The sequence below is a fragment of the Notolepis coatsorum genome, assembly GCF_963971535.1.
Source record: "Notolepis coatsorum genome assembly, chromosome: 3".
Lineage (NCBI taxonomy): Eukaryota > Metazoa > Chordata > Actinopteri > Aulopiformes > Paralepididae > Notolepis > Notolepis coatsorum.
The window spans coordinates 21,476,350-21,497,023 of record NC_140167.1 but is presented as its reverse complement, the minus strand read 5'-3'; the positions used below and the strand labels follow the sequence as shown (position 1 = coordinate 21,497,023).

The window sequence follows — 20,674 nt, the reverse complement described above, 5'->3', positions numbered from 1 at the left end:
ATGCTCATCAGCTAACATTAGGCTGTACATATATATTTAAATAATTTAAGTAAATGGACTGCATTTATATAGCATTTTTATCCAAAGCGCTTTACAATTTGTTCCTCACATTCATTCACACATTCACACCCCGGTGGCAGGGGCAACCATGCAAGGTGCCAACCTGCTCATCGGGAGCAATTAGGGGTTAAGTGTCTTGCTCAAGGACACTTCAAAACACTGCCTGGGAGGAGCAGGAATCGAACCGGGAACATCTGGATTACCAGACGACTGCTCTACCTCCCGAGCCACTGTCGCCCCTAGTATCATAAGTATATCATTTATTTTAGGTTGAGGCGAGGGGATAATCTGTTCCCAATAGAGAGAACTCAAGTCCATGGAGTATGGCCATCAAGACAGACCGCAAAAGTATGAATTTATTTTAGGCATCTCCATTGATCCCACTCTTCAGAGAAACAGCAAGGAAGAATACGAATCACCTAGTTTACACAATGCTGTAAAGAAGGTTTTTTTCAGTAAAAGGAAGTTTTGCATAGACACCTACCACATTAATGCAAACGCCAACCTGACTTCCCCTATTGTGCCTGCTATTATTCCAGTTCTTCCCCTGGAACTAACGGTTAGACGGTAGACTGTCTGGTGTTTTCACCTTGAATGTGTTTACAATGTGGCTGTTGCTACTGTTTCTAAGCTGTATACGGCCCCTTTGCTCTTATTCGCCCGGGGCCCATCAGCTGCATGCGTATTCTCCGGGGGACATCATCATCGGCGGACTTTTCCCGATCCACTTACAGGCGACTAGAGTCGGGACGCCTCCCAACATCTCCTGCATCTAGTAAGTATCGACCTTGCAGATGCTGGTAGCGAGTGGCATGCAAAGTCAGCGAATTTGGAGATTCTAACTAGTCTCTTTCCTTGATCTGTGTAGTTATGATGTCCAGATGTTCCTACGGACTCAAGTGATGATATTTGCCATCCAAGAAATAAACCAGCGTAGAATGTTGCCCAACATAACAATTGGGTATGACATATATGACACCTGCGGGGATGCTTCCATCGCCATCAGAGCAGCGCTCAAGCTGTTGAAAGGCAAACCAGGTCCAGAGGACTGTTCATGGCTTGGACAGAATGGCCCTGTTTTACCTGAACCACGTGCTAAAGTGGTGATTGGTGAGAGGTATTCAGAGGTGTCCATAAGTGTCGCACGAATATTTGGGCTGCAATCCGTATCTCAGGTGTGTTTACTTAGTTGGAATTATTTTTTTCTTTATTTGTTTAAATGGGGATGTCTATGCTGTTCCACAGACAATGAATGGGGCACTGACTTTCTGGAACCCCAAAACATTTTCTCACACCAAAATTAAGTTTAGATTCTAGTATTGGTAACAGGCCTGGAACTGAATTTAAACTAATTTGGGTATAAGAGCTCACACAAACCCAATGTCAGAGCCCCATTCATTGTCTATGGAGCAGTTTTACATCCTGATGACATCACAAATTTGAGGGTTCTCTCTCCGATTTCTTGCTTAAAGGAACACTCCCAATATTTTGGGAAATACACATATTTGTCATCTTCTGCAGAATCAGACATGGTGATTGATCTCAATTTCATCTCTGTTCGTCAGTTTTGGAGTTGTTGTATTTCTTCACTTTTGATGGAGCTAGGCTAGCTGCTCCCTACCGCTTCCAGTCATTGTGCTAAACTAGGCTAGCGTGCACCTGGACCTCTCTCTGGGGCTACTGGACACACAGAGATGAGACTGATATCAATCTTTTTGTCTGACTCAGGGGGAGATGGAGAAGTGTATTCCCCAAAATGCTGGAGTCTTCCTGCATAAATGAGGAATCACTTCAACACACTAATTTTGTTTTTGTTTGCCGGCAACAGATAAGTTATGGATCGACAAGCAAGGCACTCAGTGAGAAGTTCAACTTCCCCTCTTTCCTGCGAACGATTCCTAGTGATGTGATTCAGACCATGGCCATCGCTGAACTGGTGAACAAGTTCAACTGGCAGACAGTGGGTGTTGTAGGGAGTGACGATGAGTACGGCAGGTACGGCGCTGAAGGCCTGATCGACCTCTTCACAAACACGCATGTGTGCGTTGACTTCAAGGAGATCCTGCCCGTTTACTTTTCTGCAAATGAGACGGACACCCGTGACAAGCTGGCTGCGCTGATGAACGAGATCAGCCGTTCAACTGCAGAGGCCATCGTCCTGTTCACAAAGGATGCCAACATTCAGATCATCATGGAAGAGGCCATTCGGCTGAGCCTCAACAGAACCTGGGTCGCCAGCGATGCGTGGTCCACATCCAGGATGATCTTGGGACTGCCGGGTCTTCAGAAGATCGGACGGGTCTTCGGATTCGGCCCCAAGGGAAATACGGTGCCTGGTTTTGAGGGTTATGTCACCAAATTGGGCAACGAAATGACTAACCCCCTCTGGCGACAACCTCAGTGTCCAACCTGTTCCAGATGCTCACAAGAGAATGACTCCCCACTGACAGACAGTGGACCTGGGTCCAAGTGTGATCAATTGCAATGTCTGAATACAACAGAGTTGTTGAAGTTAATTGACCGGGATGAATCGTACAATATCTACTTAGCTGTGAACATCATCGCTGAGGGTCTGAGAAGCTTGCTGAAGTGCAACAGTGAAATGTGTGAACGTGATGCCAATTATAAAGCCTGGGAGGTACAATAAAGCCAACTCATTAACCCTTTCTGTTAACCGTCTGTAGTGTGGTAGTGAAAGGTTAACCTTGTGTAGTGTGGTAGTGAAAGGTTAACCGTCTATAGTGTGGTAGTGAAAGGTTAACCTGTAGTGGTAGTGAAAGGGTTAACCATTTGTAGTGTGGTAGTGAAAGGGTTAACTTTCTATAGTGTGGTAGTGAAAGGGTTAATAAGCTTTGAATTAAATACACGACCACACTCTTAAAATCAAACGATGAGCTAAGATCTTCATCTATTCATTTCAAGGGGGTGAGAAATCTGGTTGCTGCCTGCAGCTGAACGCAACAAGCACTCTGAGACGGCAGCATACAATCATACAGGCTGGTGTTACACAAGCAACTTATACGTACATGCAACTTGGGTACATGCAACTGAGTTGCATCTGACACTCAACACCTTACGCAACTACCATGAAACGTGTTTGTGGACACAAAGTGTCATAGATGTGGCGCATTCATCATACATTCAGTAAAAAACTGAAAACCAGATTTACAAACATCAACATAAAGACAGAAAACACTCATCACAGACAAGCTGGATGTGGCCAATTACTTAAACATATTCTTTACAAACATAGCCACAACACTGGTTAATAAACTACCCTCCCACTCTGGGCATTTTGGTGTAGAACACATCCTAGCCTTCTACAAAAACCTAGGGGTTCGCAAAGACTACTTCAAACTCGAAATGGTAACTGATGAGGTGTTAAAAAAACTGAGCGCCCTCCAACCTAACAAGGCCACTGGCCATGACAATATCCCCTCCAAATTCCTCAGAGACTCAGCAGCCACCATCACCCCAGTCATCACCCACATAATAAAGCTCTCCATAAAACAGGGACTTCAAAGATTTCAAAATTGCGAGAGTGACCCCCCTGCACAAAAAAGGCAGCAAATTAGACCCAGGCAACTACCGCCCTGTTTCTATTCTTACCTCCATCTCAAAAGTTATGGAAAAAAAATTCTACGAACAGGTCGGAAAGTACCTTGCGGGGAAAAAAGCGAATCTACTAATTCCAATCTGGCTTCAGAACATCCTATTCCACTGACGCATGCCTTCTCTATTTGAACGACCACATCAAACATGAGGGGGACGCAGGCAAATACTGCGGCATGGTCATGCTGCACCTCCAAAAGGCTTTCGACACTGTCAATCACTCCATTCTGATTGATAAGCTAAAAGCAATTGGTTTTGATAGTTCATCAGTGAGCTGGATGCAATCCTACCTGGAGGGGAGAGAACAGATGGTGGAGGTGAACGGTACACTGTGTCTCCCCCCTCCCAGTGAGCTGTTGTGTTCCACAAGGAAGCATACTAGGACCTTTACTGTTCCTAATTTATGCAAATGACATGTCATCAGCTTGTGACTGCAACTTGTTCCTGTTCGCGGACGACTCAGCCCTGCTGGTCTCTGACTTGAAAAAGCTCTCAGCTCTGAACTCGTCAGAATCTGCACCTGGCTCGCTGATAACAAACTATCATAACACCTGGGTAAAACAGAATCGATTCTCTTTGGATCAAATAGCAAACTCAGCAAGGCCAACGGCTTCTCTGTTACAGTGGGTGACAATATTGTCACAAGGAAATTACCTACCTGGGTTCCATCCTAGAGGCAAATCTTTCCTGCCGACAAAATGGCAACCAATGTAATAAAAAAAAGTCAACCAACGAACAAGATTCCTGTACCGGATCTCCTCTCTGGTAAACAAGAATACCTTGAAGACTCTTAACAGGAGCACTCATTCAAGGGTATTACGACTATGCTTGCACCTCATGGTACCAAAGCACTTCAAAGGCCCTAAAAACAAGGCTACAAACATCACAAAACAAACTGGTCAGACTACTGCTTGGCCTTACTCCTAAAACCCACCTTACCCCTATCCATTTTGACAAGATACCCATGTGTTACGAGGGGGTGGCAACTAAGGGAAGGAGAGGAGAACCCAATATGCGGAATGGAGTGGAAGGAGGAGATGGAGACGGACGTTTGCTCTTCACAAACACTGCTCTTTTTAATATAAGAACCACGAGAGCGATAATAGGTCATAAGACCAAAACAAAAGTAAAGAAGCTTGTAACTGAGGGGTACAATTCCCTGACTGTATTACTAGATATGATACTTACTACCACTACCTTTGTACTTAATATTCGGCCACCCAGTACACGGCATAAATATATTATGATGAACACTGTCACGTAGATGAAACGGATCCAACACAAATGTACGAATTAGAAATAGGTCTTTATTTCTACACAGCGATGGTGTGTAGAGCAAGCACTTAATCAAATCAATCACATTTATGAATGGGAATTAGTATGCACTTTTATGGCAAGAGTATTCGTTGGTATATCAATAGAGAATGTCCAATCTCTGAAGGCGCAGGTGGTACATATACGACCTGGAATAGTTAAGGAATAAAAGCAATGATACTTTAATGATTATAGACTGGATACACTAGGGGGGGTTAATCCGGTCGCTTGTAAGCCGACAGGAGTAGGAAGGGGGGGGGGGGTAGAATCCGGCTGCCTCGTCCGGCCAAGGGTATCCCAGGTGAACCCACTGTAGTGCCGTTCAATGCGCCGGCGATCCTTGGACCACAGATGAAAGCAGATGGACTCTTTGTGGGCCGGCGTCCTCCGGTCCACGGAGGAGAGACGTGAAGCGACCTCGTCTTGCAGAGCGTCTCCTCACCTTGCGTCCTCTCCAGGGGGGGGGGGGTTCCAACACACGGCAGTGTCGGGGGTCTTTATCCATGGAATAATCAACGTATACAAAGCATAATCCGTGCCTGGGAAGGCGGGCTGTCGTCGGTAGAATAATCCGGTATACAGGTCCACTCGCTCGTCGGCTCTGGGGCTCCTCGGGTGCAGCTTCACGTGGGGTCAACCACCCTGGATAAGCAGCCAGTTTTCTGCCCGAAACGATGGGGTACTGACCACGGTAGTATTCTCACCGCACAAAGCACTATATATTAACAGACTATTATTAGCTTAATAGACTACGTCCAACTCGACGATATAGTGCCAAATATTCAAATATTAATATACACGATGTCTCAATACCGATAGGAGGCCGAACTTGACCTTACTCCCACACGTGGCGTCGCGGGGAGGCTTTACGTCTGTGACTCTATTGGAGGGTAAGAAACTGGACTGAAAAGGAAGTCCTACTTTAGTAGCGCAGTATATATACGCACTATGAACAAATAGTCCCATTAGTGGTGCGGTAGCCAGATTCCTACGCGGAACTAGGACTTGTTCGTACATGTTGAGCGGTACGTTTGAACTGGGTCTGAGGGGTATGGCAGCCTGGCACCAAGGTCTCGACCAATAGTAGAATGGAGACTATTATGGGATGTTCAGTAGGCTAGAATGGATATTCAATGCATATTGTACAAGGAATATACAAGGGATATCAGGGAATATTAGAGAATATACAAATACAATTAAATATATATATATAAATAAATATATATATTCGGTTTAATCTGGCCCTTCACAACAGCCACCCCCTGATTGGTCCCAGACCTAATCAGTTAAACAGAGACAGATTAATCGCGTTGTCTATTTACACATAAGGGTTTGCTGTAGGGGTCAGTCAACTTCACAAAGTCATAGGGTTATAGGGTCATGGTCATCATCGATTGTGTCTGGGAGTCGGGGCAGTTCTATGAGCCTCGCCACGGGACGGGTGTAAGTGCGACCCTGGACGAGCACTTCAGCTGCTCGGACCTTGCCGTCGGCACCGGTGATCACTTTGCTTACGCGGCCGGCCGGCCACATAGCTCTGGGCAGTGATTGATCAATAATCATGACGACTGTTCCTTCTGTCAAATTGTCTCTCTCCTTTACCCACTTCTGGCGGGTCTGTAGAGACGGTAGGTAGTGCAGTAGGAAACTGCTCCAAAACTTGTCGGCTAATACTTGACTGTACCTCCACATTCGTCGGCCGCTCGCTTCTTCAGGCCGGTACATTGTCTGGGGTAACGCGGGATCTAGCCGCCCCATCAGGAGTGTGTTGGGGTCTGCGGAGATAACAGTGCTCAATCAACAGAACACAGGCTTCTTATTCTCAGCCTCCTCCTGACTGGCTTCCCTCGGGATAGGCGTGGGCCACTCTCCTTCCGGGAGCTTTAGGAATGCTGGGCCGTCACTGTAGACATTGCGACGGGTGAGGTCATCCAGGGGCATCCCCCGGGTGATGACGTCAGCTGGGTTCTGTTTTGTATCAACGTAGCGCCACTCTGTTTCTCCGGTTAACTCTTCGGTTAAGTCTTGAATCTCGGTGACTCTGACTCCCACGAAGACTTTGTACTTGCATGAGTCCGATTGGATCCAGGCGAGTACTGTCGTGGAATCTGACCACAGGATTGTTCTAGACACCGGTATGGTGAGCTCACGTTGGATGAGCGTGGCTAGGTGCGCTCCGGCTAGGGCTGCGCAGAGCTCTAGACGTGGGATAGATTGTTGCTTGCGTGGGGCTATTCTCGAGCGGGCGAGGACAAATGCTGTGTAGATCTCTCCCCCCCTTTCTTGGGCCCGCAAGTAGGCTACTGATCCGTATGCGACCTCTGAGGCGTCACTGAAGACGTGTAAGTCCATTTTATACAACGGCATGCAAATTTCTCGATTCTGATTGGCCATTCACACGTCTTTATTGGCAACAATCCACGGTCCTGGGCTCAGGACCCGCCCACAACCGAATCACATAACCCTCCCCGGCTCACTCCGGGAGAAAACAAGATCGCGGACAACAAATGGTTATGTTGAAAGCACCATAACGACTAAATATGAAGCGATTCTGTCAAGGGGAATGTGTTAGCCCTTTAAACAATGTTGGATGATGTAATTGATGGGTCTTGAGTCAATCTAGAACAAAAGAAAAATCGCGGTTTGATTGATAGATTAATTGATTGATTTAAATTTCTACTTCCTTCTTTCTACTGACTGCAGCGTTCTCTCTCACACTGTCCGACGCTGGCGTACCCACAAACACACACACACACATACACACACACACACACACACACACACATACACACACACACGCACGCACACACACACACTGTGACACACACACACACACACACACACACGCACACACACACACACACACACACTCCTGTCTGCAACAGCGGGGGAGTCAGACTGAGAGAGAAGCAGCGCTGTTTTAAGTGAGCATGGTCTATTGAATTGATTGATTGGTTGATTGCTAATTTTATTACTGTACCCCTGGTTTCCAACTGGTTAAGTTTAGGCTAAAAGAAATAAATAAAAAAATAGGGCGAAGAAAACGTTTTTTTCCTATAGGGCAAAGAAAACGTTTTAATTTGTTTTACCTACTTTATATAGAAGCATCTAATAATGAAGTTCTATGGAAAGTAGGTCTGCATTCCCTTAACAATTGTGTGTATTGAGCCGTACTGTATTGTACCCATTCTGCATCTGGTAATAAAATTTTCAATCAATCATTCCAATAATACACAGTTGGATGTGTTAGTTGGTTGGATGCACTTCAAGCTGCTTCCACATGAGGCAACTTCTCTCAATCATTCCAATAATACACAGTTGGATGTGTTAGTTTGGTTGGATGCACTTCAAGCTGCTTCCACATGGAGGCAACTTGTCTTTTTTGTAGTTGTGGGAACAACTTTTTCTGGCGGATGGTTTTTTCAATAAATCTTCGATTAATGTGTGTTTATTGTATAGAAATAAGGTTGGATGAATCTGGCAGTTGTATAAAAGCTTTACACCACGTGCAGTCGTGGTTTGTGACCAATAAACCATGCCTAGGGGGGTCTAACGACCCTCGGCTGCGCCTCGGGCCTAACGACCACCCCTAGGCATGGTTTATTGGTCACAAACCACTCCTGCGTGTGATGTAATGCTTAATTACATGTCTCTGGCCTCACCGTGGGTGGGAAGTAGCTTCGGCGCATATTAACGCCTGGGAGTGAGTGGAGCTCCATCTCCCACTCTCTCCAGGTGGATGCAAGGTGTGCGGGAATGGGGTCGTCCCAGCCCTGGTCCTTGTCCCACAATGCTCGTACAATCATTTTTGCCCTGGTGGTGTACGGTAGAATACATCCTAGCGGGTCATATTGTCGGGCGAGTGTTGTGTACACACTCCGTCTGGTGGTCGGCGCCGCCGCCGGCCTTCCCTGCTCCGTAGTCAGGGGCTTGTGTCTGTAGTGAAGCGAATCTGTTTTGAATCGCCACACCAATCCCAGGGTCATCTCCTGGGCTTCTCCCGGGATTGTAGCCATCCAGGTCTCGCTGCTGGCTGCCTTGTCCTCGGAGGAGAGGCTGCGCAGTACTTGCGGATTGCTGCTGGCCCACTGCCTGAGATCAAAGCCGCCTTTGATCAATGAGGCGCGGAGTTTAATCAGGAGAGCCTCGGCTTCTTCCTGGGTTGAAAGGCTTTGTAGACAGTTGTCTACGTAGAAGCTGTTCTTTACGCTGTGTCGGACCTCTTCGTCCGCTGCTGGGTCCTCTGCTACATGTTTCTGTAGTGCAAATGTAGCACAGCAGGGGCTGCACGTCGTTCCGAAGGGGAGGACTTCCCATTGGTAGATGGCTGGGTGCTCATCTCCTGGCTTCTCTCTCCATAGGAACCGTAACAGGGGCTTGTCCTCCTCTACTAATCTCACCTGCAGGAACATTCCTTTAATGTCCCCGCTGATGGCCACCTTTTCCTGGCGGAAGCGGAGTAGAACGCCGAGTAGGGAGGGGCCGAGTGTGGGACCGGGCAGTAACTCTTTATTCAGATTTTGGGATCCGATCTGGTAGCTGCAGTTAAATACTATGCGGTCTTTACCGTTGTGATGGACCTTGTGGTGAGGCACGTACCACGATTCAGTGGTCTGGTCAGCCTCTTTAATGTCCATCTTTGTGACGTGTCCCGCTGTGATGAGCTTCTCAATCTCAGCGCGGTATACACTCTCTTGGGCGGGGTTCTTGGCTAAGCGCCGCTCCGTGTTCAGCAGGTACCGTTCTGTGGCGTCTGTCTTGGCGTGGAAAGTAGGCATTCCTTCTCGCCGCAGGAGTGGCGTGGCGTATCTCAACACGCCGTTGACCGGGACTCTCTTGGTCCCTGTCTCGAGGAGGTGAATGGCGTAAATGTCATCTTTAGAGCGAATGTCTTTCTTTCCGTTCTTAAAGGGCATTTGTTCCAAGGTCCATAGCCGCTCTACGTGTTGCAGGAGTGCGGTTTCTCCCTCTGTGACTCGGGAGTGGAGACATCTAGTGGCTGTACTTCGGTTGAGAGATTTGGCGAGCGGGCCTTGGAGAGTCCATCCCAAACGGGTCTCGACTGCTGCAGGACAGCCTCGGGGTCCGGTATGAACCCGGTCTATCGGGACAATGAGGTCTGCATGGTCGGAGCCTATCAACAGGGTCGGCATAGCATTGTCTATGAGCGGGATCGGTAACTTGCGCAGATGTGCATATTTCTCCATCAGCTTGGCGACGGGGTATGTGTACCGCGACAGTCCTATTTCTTGGCTGGTGAAAGCGTCTGTAATCTGGTACCGTCGCTCAGGCTGGCCGCTTGCTGCGATAGAGAATGAGACATTCTCGCCCTTTATCGTCTTCAAATCTCGTCTTATTGTCCGAATTGTCATTTGGGTTTCGCTTCCCCGCAGCCCTAGCTGGGCCGCAGCGGAGGCGAGCAGAAGGGTCTTCTCTGACCCGTCATCGAGGACGGCGTAAGTGTCCAGGACTTTATTCTGGTAGCTTAGTGTCACACGCACTACTTTTAGGAGTACTCGGGCTCCACTGCTGCTGGCGGGATCGATGTACATGACGCTCGCTTTGCTGCTGGATGGTGCGGGTGAAGGGCGCCGTCTGTTACTGTCGTGAAGTATGTCCAGATGGGCTCCATCGCACTTGGTGCACCTTTTCTTTAAGCGGCATTCGGCTGCCATGTGTGAGCGCGCACAGCGAAAACAGCGCTTGTTGGAGTTTATCCATTGACTTGCTTCCTCCGCGTTCAGCTTGGGGAAGGAGTCACATTGCGCTAGCCAGTGTTCTTTCTCACAGTAGGGGCACACTATCTTCCACTTCTCCGTTCTGGAGGGGGTACTGTGGCTCCTGCTGCTCGGTACTGACTCCGATTGGTGCATCACAGTCACCGATCTTCTTCCATCATTTAGTCGTCTGGTTCCTTCTCTGGAGCCAGGGGTGCTCCGTCCGAATGTATCTAGCCGTAGGCTGCTGACTTCTCTCGCCAGGAAGTCTGCTAGATCGAGGAGGTTCGGTTCGGGGCCATTCGGGTCTCGGTGATCTCTCTGTCGCCTAAAACGCTCCTGTCGAGCGGGCGGCAGCTTCTCCAAGATCCTTTCCACATTTGAGTTGGCGTAAAGTTCATGCCTCCCCTTCTCTCTCTGCGCTCCCAACATCCCTACCAGGGACTGCACTCTGATGGACAGGTCGTCCAGTGCTCGATTGTCTATTGCTGGGGGTAAGCGGTCGATGTGTCGGATCTCCTGGATCACGTAATCCCATATGCGCCCATACCTCTGGTCCAATGCTACCAGCGCTGCTGTGTATGGGGTGGTGGAAGTCGCGTAGGCGAGCGCTATATTATGTGCGCGGGGTACCTTTAAGTGCTTCAGTAGGATGGCGTATTTATGGCGTTCATCCAATACATCCACCAACATGGTCTCCAGACACATGCGGAGTTCTGTATACTGGGCCCGGTTCTCTTGGGTGAAGTCGGGTACCATAGGCGTGCCAATGTATGACGCTGACTGTGGATACATCGGCGAGCGTTGGGGGAGAGGCCTCCTAGGCGAGTCTCCTCCCGCTCCTTGGTATGGGCTGGTACCGGCAGTGTACCATGGCCCGCTTGTCCAGGTGCTGTTCCTCGGTGCGGGTCGTGCGTCGTGCTCACCCGGGTATAGAGTCGGGGGTCTGTAGCGCAGCTCCGCGGGAGTATAGCCTGGGCTGTACCGGACCTCCTGGTCCGGTAGAGTACTGTGCTGTCGTCGGGCGTGGTTCTCCTCCTCTTCCTCTTCGTCTTCAGTTAGGTCATCCAGTGCTTGTAGTCTCTGGTTTAGCCTCTCCACAGGATATGCTGCTCCTTCCCGGTTGCTAGGTCTCGCTTGGACCGGTGGGGGGAGGTGGTCTGTGGGGGGTATAGACCTCGTCTGTTGGTCAAGTTCAGGGTTGTTTACTCGGCTAGGGGATGCCGCCCTGGAGGTGTGTCTAGACGAGTTCCTGGAGCCTCTGGCGGAGGGAGAGGGTGTTGTCCGTCTGATCAGCTGTTCTATTAGTTGCGCTTGCTGTCTGTCGCGCTCTGCGTCCCGTAGAGCACCAGCAGCTGCTCGCTGGCTGTCTGCTCGGTCTCGGGCCACATTCTCTTCCCTCTGAATGCGTCTTATTTCTAGACGTATATGCTCTTCTTCGCTCCGCTGCTGGATCTGCAGTCGGTCGCGTTCAGCAGCGGCGTTCAGGCTGATGAGGAAGGCCTGCTGTAGGGTCCTCTCTGCCTCGCTGGGGGAAGGCGGTTGTATAGGGGAGCCTTCCCTCGGGGTACTCCTTGCGGAGCCTTGGAGCTCTATCTCCACGGTGCTCTCCCCGTCTTCTTCCGTGCCGAGTTCTCTCTCGGTAGCGTTGTATTCCTCCCGGGACTCATCGGGGACTACTTCTTCAGTACTGGCGGGGTGTGAAGTCATGTCTGGTTCCCACTGGTCCCCACCGTGAACTTGGTCAGTTACATTAGAACCCGTAGGGGCCTCTATGGTCGGGGTAGTCTGGGCGTTGGGGTTAGACATACTTTTACTTTCTAGTTTTACCGCGTTTACTGTTAGTAGAAGACTAGGTTGTTGACTGACAGCGTAAGCCTCTAAGTACTGAGGGAGCCGTCGTTCGCGCTGCGGGCGTTGGTTAGGAGGATCGTTTTGTGGAGTGTTCATCATAGGCCATTTCAATATTAATAACACTATATTAATATTACACTAATTACCCTCCGGCTCGAAGGACCAATTTTAACTGAGGGGTACAATTCCCTGACTGTATTACTAGATATGATACTTACTACCACTACCTTTGTACTTAATATTCGGCCACCCAGTACACGGCATAAATATATTATGATGAACACTGTCACGTAGATGAAACGGATCCAACACAAATGTACGAATTAGAAATAGGTCTTTATTTCTACACAGCGATGGTGTGTAGAGCAAGCACTTAATCAAATCAATCACATTTATGAATGGGAATTAGTATGCACTTTTATGGCAAGAGTATTCGTTGGTATATCAATAGAGAATGTCCAATCTCTGAAGGCGCAGGTGGTACATATACGACCTGGAATAGTTAAGGAATAAAAGCAATGATACTTTAATGATTATAGACTGGATACACTAGGGGGGGTTAATCCGGTCGCTTGTAAGCCGACAGGAGTAGGAAGGGGGGGGGGGGTAGAATCCGGCTGCCTCGTCCGGCCAAGGGTATCCCAGGTGAACACACTGTAGTGCCGTTCAATGCGCCGGCGATCCTTGGACCACAGATGAAAGCAGATGGACTCTTTGTGGGCCGGCGTCCTCCGGTCCACGGAGGAGAGACGTGAAGCGACCTCGTCTTGCAGAGCGTCTCCTCACCTTGCGTCCTCTCCAGGGGGGGGGGGGTTCCAACACACGGCAGTGTCGGGGGTCTTTATCCATGGAATAATCAACGTATACAAAGCATAATCCGTGCCTGGGAAGGCGGGCTGTCGTCGGTAGAATAATCCGGTATACAGGTCCACTCGCTCGTCGGCTCTGGGGCTCCTCGGGTGCAGCTTCACGTGGGGTCAACCACCCTGGATAAGCAGCCAGTTTTCTGCCCGAAACGATGGGGTACTGACCACGGTAGTATTCTCACCGCACGAAGCACTATATATTAACAGACTATTATTAGCTTAATAGACTACGTCCAACTCGACGATATAGTGCCAAATATGACTATTCAAATATTAATATACACGATGTCTCAATACCGATAGGAGGCCGAACTTGACCTTACTCCCACACGTGGCGTCGCGGGGAGGCTTTACGTCTGTGACTCTATTGGAGGGTAAGAAACTGGACTGAAAAGGAAGTCCTACTTTAGTAGCGCAGTATATATACGCACTATGAACAAATAGTCCCATTAGTGGTGCGGTAGCCAGATTCCTACGCGGAACTAGGACTTGTTCGTACATGTTGAGCGGTACGTTTGAACTGGGTCTGAGGGGTATGGCAGCCTGGCACCAAGGTCTCGACCAATAGTAGAATGGAGACTATTATGGGATGTTCAGTAGGCTAGAATGGATATTCAATGCATATTGTACAAGGAATATACAAGGGATATCAGGGAATATTAGAGAATATACAAATACAATTAAATATATATATATAAATAAATATATATATTCGGTTTAATCTGGCCCTTCACAACAAAGCTGATAAATAAACAAACATAAAGACGGGCGAAGGCACGTTACAAAATAACAACGAAAGGCACAGCCGAGCTGGCACTGAGTAAAAATCGAACTGAGAACACGAAAATCAAAGTGCAACAAAACGGATTACTAACAACACACTTACTTAGCAGAACACAACAACAGGGCAAGGACGATGTAAACAGGAACAGGGGTAACAGAGGTAATGACGCCACAAGGAAGTGAGGACAGACCCACACTTAAATACAAAAACTAATTATAATAAGCAACACCTGGCAAGGCCAGGCCAAAACACAGAATCAAATAAACACCAAACTAGACACAAAAAGCAATATCACACACAAACAACCAGACAGGAGAACGACATCAAACAAGGGAAGGAAGAGCCCAGGACAACATGAACGAGGAAATCAAATCAATTACATTTAACCACAACAATATAATGGACTGCACCATCTGGCGGTGCCCGCTAGAGCGCGGCAGGAGACCACTGTTCATCTTGTCCCCACTGCCCCAACCATGCAGGGCTCAGTCTGGGACTGTGACACCCATGTACATGTTGAAATACTTCCCAAAGGTCAGTGAATTCCACGACCACAACACCAGAGGGAGTTCCACAAATCATGTTCAACCCAGATTCGGCTCAAACAAGGGACTAAACACGTTTCCCAATTATGCCACAATAATGTGGAACGCCCTACCCACAGCCATAAAATAATGTGAATCCCTACCCTCCTTCAAAACCGCTCTCAAAGAGCACCTACGGGTGGCTGGAATTAGAAACTGGCCCCGGTAAATGTCTAAATCCCCCCCACCCACCCAACCCCCTCCAATGTACAGTTTCTTCCCCTTCCGATATATTTTTCTTATGATCTTTTTTCTTTTCTTACACTACTGTATATTTGTATGTCTTGTATGTCATAAATGTCCTGATGAATTAAAAATGGAGGACCCTGATGTAAACAAGACGAAAGTCTTTTTCTGGTCTGCATCCTGGTAGCAGTTGTTTGTATTGAGCCGTACTGTATTGTACCCATTCTGCAATCTGTTAATAAAGTTTTCAATCAATCAATACACAAAATACCATGCTGCCAACCTATCCATGCATTTGGTTACCTCTGCCTAGTCAAATGCTTTCATCCAGAATGTCCCTGGAGTTTTTCCTGTGGAAAGACAATGGAGTGAAATAACAGTATAACCAGGTATAAAAGTGCTTTGAACACCAAAGATCCGACCCGGCTCTAATTCTCACTGCAGCAAAGAGTAGTCAACACTAAATTACGTGCCTATTTCATGTTTTGAAAGCTATGAATTCAACTCAAATGATGCATGCGCAAATTGGATGAATGAATGAATGAAAACGTTATTTAACAGATTGCAGAATGGGTACAATACAGTACGGCTCAATACACACAATTGTTAAGGGGATGCAGACCAGAGAAAGACGTTTGTCTTGTTTACATCAGGGTCCCCCATTTTCAATTCATAGTGACATTTATGACATACACAACATACATGACATACAGGTATTTAGTACTGTTACATTTGTGACATATACGATATTCAAATATACAGTACTGTTACCCATAGGTCCTGACAGAGTATATACATATGATGGGGAGGGGACTATACATTTGGAGGGGGTGGGTGGGTGGGAGAGAAATATACATATGGCGGGGAGAGAATATATACATGCGGTGGGGAGGAGACTGTCTATTAGGTGGGGGTGGGGGGGTTTGGACATTTACAGTGGCCAGTTTCGAATTGCAGCCTCCCGTAGGTGCTCTTTAAGAGCGGTTTTGAATGTGGGTAGGGATTCACATTCCTTTACAGCTTTGGGTAGGGCGTTCCACATTGATGTGGCATAATTGCGAAACGTGTTTAGTCCCTTGTTTGAGCCGAATCTGGGTTTAACATGATTTGTTGAGCTTCCTCTGGTGTTGTGGTCGTGGTATACACTGACCTTTGGGAAGTATTTTGACATGTACATGGGTACCTTAGTCGTATAGTGTATCTTGTAGACCAGGCCCATTGCAACTTGCTGTACTCTGTTGTCTACTCTAAGCCATCCTAGGTTGTCAAAGTGGGCAGGGGTGAGGTGGGTTCTAGGGGTAAGGTCAAGTAGAAGTCTGACCAGTTTGTTTTGTGATGTTTGTAATCTTGTTTTTAGCGCCTTTGAGGTGCTTTGGTACCATGAGGTGCAAGCATAGTCGTAGTACCCTTGAATGAGTGCTCCTGCCAGAGTCTTCAGGGTATTCTTGTTTACCAGAGAGGAGATCCGGTACAAGAATCTAGTTCGTTGGTTGACTTTTTTTTATTACCTTGGATGCCATTTTGTCACAGGAAAGATTTACCTCTAGGATGGAACCTAGGTATGTAATTTCATCTTTCCTTGTGACAATATTGTCACCCACTGTAACTGAGAAGCCGTCGGTCTTGCTGAGTTTGTTATTTGATCCAAAGAGAATGGACTCTGTTTTACCCAGGTGTAATGATAGTTTGTTATCAGCTAGCCAGGTGCAGATTCTGCCGAGTTCAGAGCTGAGGGTTCTTTCAACCTGTAACTTGTTCTTGTCAGAGACCAGCAGGGCTGAGTCGTCCGTGAACAAGAACAAGTTGCAGTCACAAGCTGACGACATGTCATTTGCATAAATTAGGAACAGTAGCGGTCCTAGTATGCTTCCTTGTGGAACACCACAGCTCACTGTGAGGGGGGGATAGAGTACCGTTTACCTCCACCATCTGTTCTCTCCCCTCCAGGTAGGATTGCATCCAGCTCACTGATAAACTACCAAAACCAATTGCTTTTAGCTTGTCAATCAGAATGGAGTGATTGACAGTGTCGAAGGCCTTTTGTAGGTCCAGCATGACCATGCCGCAGTATTTGCCCGTGTCCACCTCTTGTTTGATGTGGTCATTCAAATAGAGAAGGCATGTGTCAGTGGAGTGGGATGTTCTGAAGCCAGATTGGAATTCGTAGATTAGATTTTTTTCCGCCAGGTACTTTTCGACCTGTTCGTAGACAATTTTCTCCATGACTTTCGAGATGGAGGTAAGAATAGAAACAGGGCAGTAGTTGCCTGGGTCTAATTTGCTGCCCTTTTTGTGCAGAGGGGTCACTCTCGCAATTTTGAAGTCCTTGGGGACGTGTCCCTGTTTTATGGAGAGGTTTATTATGTGTGTGATGACTGGGGTGATGGCGGCTGCTGAGTCTCTGAGGAATTTGGAGGGGATGTTGTCATGGCCAGTGGCCATGTTAGGTTGGAGGGCGCTCAGTTTTTTGAGTACCTCATCGGTTGTATCGGGAGTTCTGCCTATGATATGATGTTGATGAAAAAAGGTCCCCATTACCAAGGGAGTGAGTGAGTGACAGACATTGCAAGTCTACGAGGTTCTTCGCACTCTAAATTGCATGTATAGTTGTCTGTGTGACACTGGATTAATGGAGCAAAAAAAATTATATAATAGAGTTCAAGTGACAAATAGAACACTTCTTGTCCCCAAAGAAAAGAAAAAACATTTCCATTCATGTTTTAGATCCATCCCACCCTGGCTTTCAGCTTAATTGTACTGCTTCAAGTCTGATTCATTTCCAAAATAGTTTTATGATGAAATGAATTGTTGGATACACATACTGTACGTGCCTCCTTGGTAAATGCCTACTGTCATTTCACTGAATGTCCTGATAAAATGTATTTGCTCACATCATTTTTCTTCTCTCCCCAGCTTCTTCTGGAGCTCAAGCAAGTCAACTACACTTTGGGCAACACCACGCTATACATTGATTCTAATGGAGACCCCAATATAGGATATGACATATTAGAGTGGGTCATGGACAGTTCAGGCCATCGCATAGAGACAATTGGAGAGTATTTGCCACCTGGACATATCAAAATCCTGAACTCCAATCTCATTGATAAAATGCGCAACGTGACGGTGATGTCAAAATTTCAGTATATATTTTTTTTGCAGTCCCTTCCCAAAATATCAAGATATCTTGGGTGTGATATGTCCCAACTCTTCAGCTGGCCCTGTTTTGTTCCTCTAGGTGACTGTTCACAACTGCTCTAAAACATGTGCGCCGGGGCATGAGCTGAACGATGACCAAGGCTGCTGCAAAACATGTCGACCATGCAAAAAGGGACATTTTTCTCTCGGAGGGTGTAAGTGGTTTTTAGTTTTATACAAAATAACAGTGTTTGTAGACAATAAATTATTTTAGCATCTCTTTTGCAAGGACTAAACATGATGTAGTGTAGCTTTTACAAATGTAGTGCAGGTTTTTAATCTGTCTGTCGTGGAAACAAATACCTGTGTGTGATGTTGGTGGCTACACTCGGAGGGGGATCAAAGTCTGTGGTTTGATAGTTCCTCAATAATGGCACGCATAACTTTCTACAGTAAAAGGCCATGGTTGGGCACACTGCTATTCTCAAAATGCCCATATGATCATTAATAATGAAAACTAGTTCTCATCTTTATGAATTTATAACGGCACATCTATCCCTACAGGGCAGCCGTGTGTGCCATGTGACGAGGACAAGTACACCTCTTCCAAGAAGGACATGTGTTTAAATAAAACCATCACATTCCTCAAATGGTCTGATCCCTTTGTGATCGTTTTGGCCTCCTTTGGAAATTTGGCGTTTGTTGCCACCATTGTGGTGACTATTTTGTTCGCTGTCCACCGGAAGACCCCCATCGTGAAGGCCATCGGAGGCTGCCTGTGTTTCTTGGAGCTGCTGTCCTTGCTGGTCTGCTTCTCCTCTGTCTACACGTTCTTTGGGAAACCCACTAAGGCGTCCTGCCTGGCGGGCTTGCCTCTGTTCGGCATGGCATTCACCCTGTGCGTCGCTTGCATCCTGGCCAACCTTTTACAGATCTACGTGTGCTTCACCTTCGACCAGAAGCGGGGAGGTTGGCTGAAGAGGCTCAACCAGCCCGTGGCTGTGGTGGCCCTCTGCTTTGGCGTCCAACTGGCCGTGTGCGTGTCATGGATGACCTACCGGCCCCCCCGCCCTGTCCCGAGTGCCGAGAGCGGCAACAACAACGTCATCCTGGTGGAGTGCAGCAAGGGCTCCAACTGGTTCTTCGGCGGCATGGTGGGCTACGTCGCTCTGCTGGCCGCCGTCTGTTTCCTGTTTGCCTTCAAAGGGAAAAGGCTGCCGGATCTGTATAAAAACGCCAGCTTGATCACCGTCAGCATGCTCCTGTTCCTGGTGATGTGGATCATCTTCATCCCCGTGTACACCAACACATCGGGGAAATACCCACGGGCCATCGAAGCCGCCGCCATCCTCGTGTCCAGTTACAGCATCCTCTGTTGTCACTTTGCCCCCAAGTGCTACATCATCCTGTTCAGGAAGGAGATCAACAACGAAAGCGCCATCACAGAATACATCAAGAAGCATTACGAGCAAAAGGGTATCGCTGTTGTGAAATCGTAGGCGTCTGTGACATCCTGATGGAGGCCCCATGAGGTTGAAACGGCGATAATATACTTATTGGGAGCATTGTTTGATGGAAGTCAAAGGGATTCGGTACAAATCGGGAGTAATGTCTGTCCACCTAAATGGCGGGTGGCACTTGTTATTGAGATCATGGAAGTAGAATTGTTAGCATTTGTTACAATGCTAGTGGAGGACAATGGGGGCCCTAAACATTCCTCTTGGAAATCACAGGTAGTGCCTTACAAATATCTTCCTAATTGTTTCACAACATGATAAACTGTATGAAAGGATTTAAATATGCTTTTTCAGATATGTGGTTTGGGCAGGCAGATGATAGTGTGCTTGGTTAGTGTGAAATGAGACAGAATCAGATCATGTAATCTTGTATTATTTCCCCGCTTGGTGTGATGGCTCTTGTGTTGCATAAATCTAAATGAGGCCAATTACGTGTGAATTATGTCAATGCTGAGGAACACAAGCAAAAACATTAAGTGACTGCAGATACTTTATATAAGGTTTTTCAATACACTTTTATTGTGCATTAATACTATACATAGTTTGTATTGCTTCCTGTGTGTATTTGTATTATATTGTAGAGCTGTTGCATAATAAAAACTTTTTTGGGGGAAATTAAATATATATATTCTTCAGAATCATAAATCTGGCGCAAGTGTCAAGTTTGCAAGATTCCTGAGCACAATGGCAGACAAAACCATATGACCTGTGACCTCTAAACCAGTGTCTGCTCTGCTTGTGTGTGATTAATGCTCTGAGAGGGACTGGGTTACCATATGGGGGGAGGGGGGCCCATATAGCTTGGGGTGCATTTTGCAAGCTTGCAAGGTGTCTCTGTCTGAGCTGTACAGTATTTCTGCTGTGCAGATCCCAGCACAGGAAGAGACTGATCTCCAGCTTTAGCACCGTGCATGGGGGTAGCAGGAGGGATGTGGAGATAAACCTGACAAGATGGCTCAGGTGTCATATTGTTCTTCAAATTCCTAGAATTATCTCAAGCCATGTATACTTTTTTTCAAATCAGAATATGTTCCTTTAGAGTCTA

The 20,674-nt window shown here is 47.2% G+C and overlaps 1 protein-coding gene across 1 annotated transcript; it reads left to right on the top strand.

Annotated features, from left to right (window-relative positions):
• Positions 1-665: 665 nt before the first annotated feature.
• LOC311225725 (G-protein coupled receptor family C group 6 member A-like) lies at positions 666-20,084 on the top strand (the record flags this gene model as incomplete). The annotated part of the gene is made up of 6 exons (XM_084311119.1): positions 666-835; positions 929-1,235; positions 1,889-2,698; positions 17,891-18,100; positions 18,213-18,327; positions 18,677-20,084. 6 exons carry the CDS (start codon positions 666-668, stop codon positions 19,609-19,611), a joined length of 2,547 nt encoding a protein of 848 aa, XP_084167245.1. The 3' UTR covers positions 19,612-20,084.
• Positions 20,085-20,674: the final 590 nt, after the last annotated feature.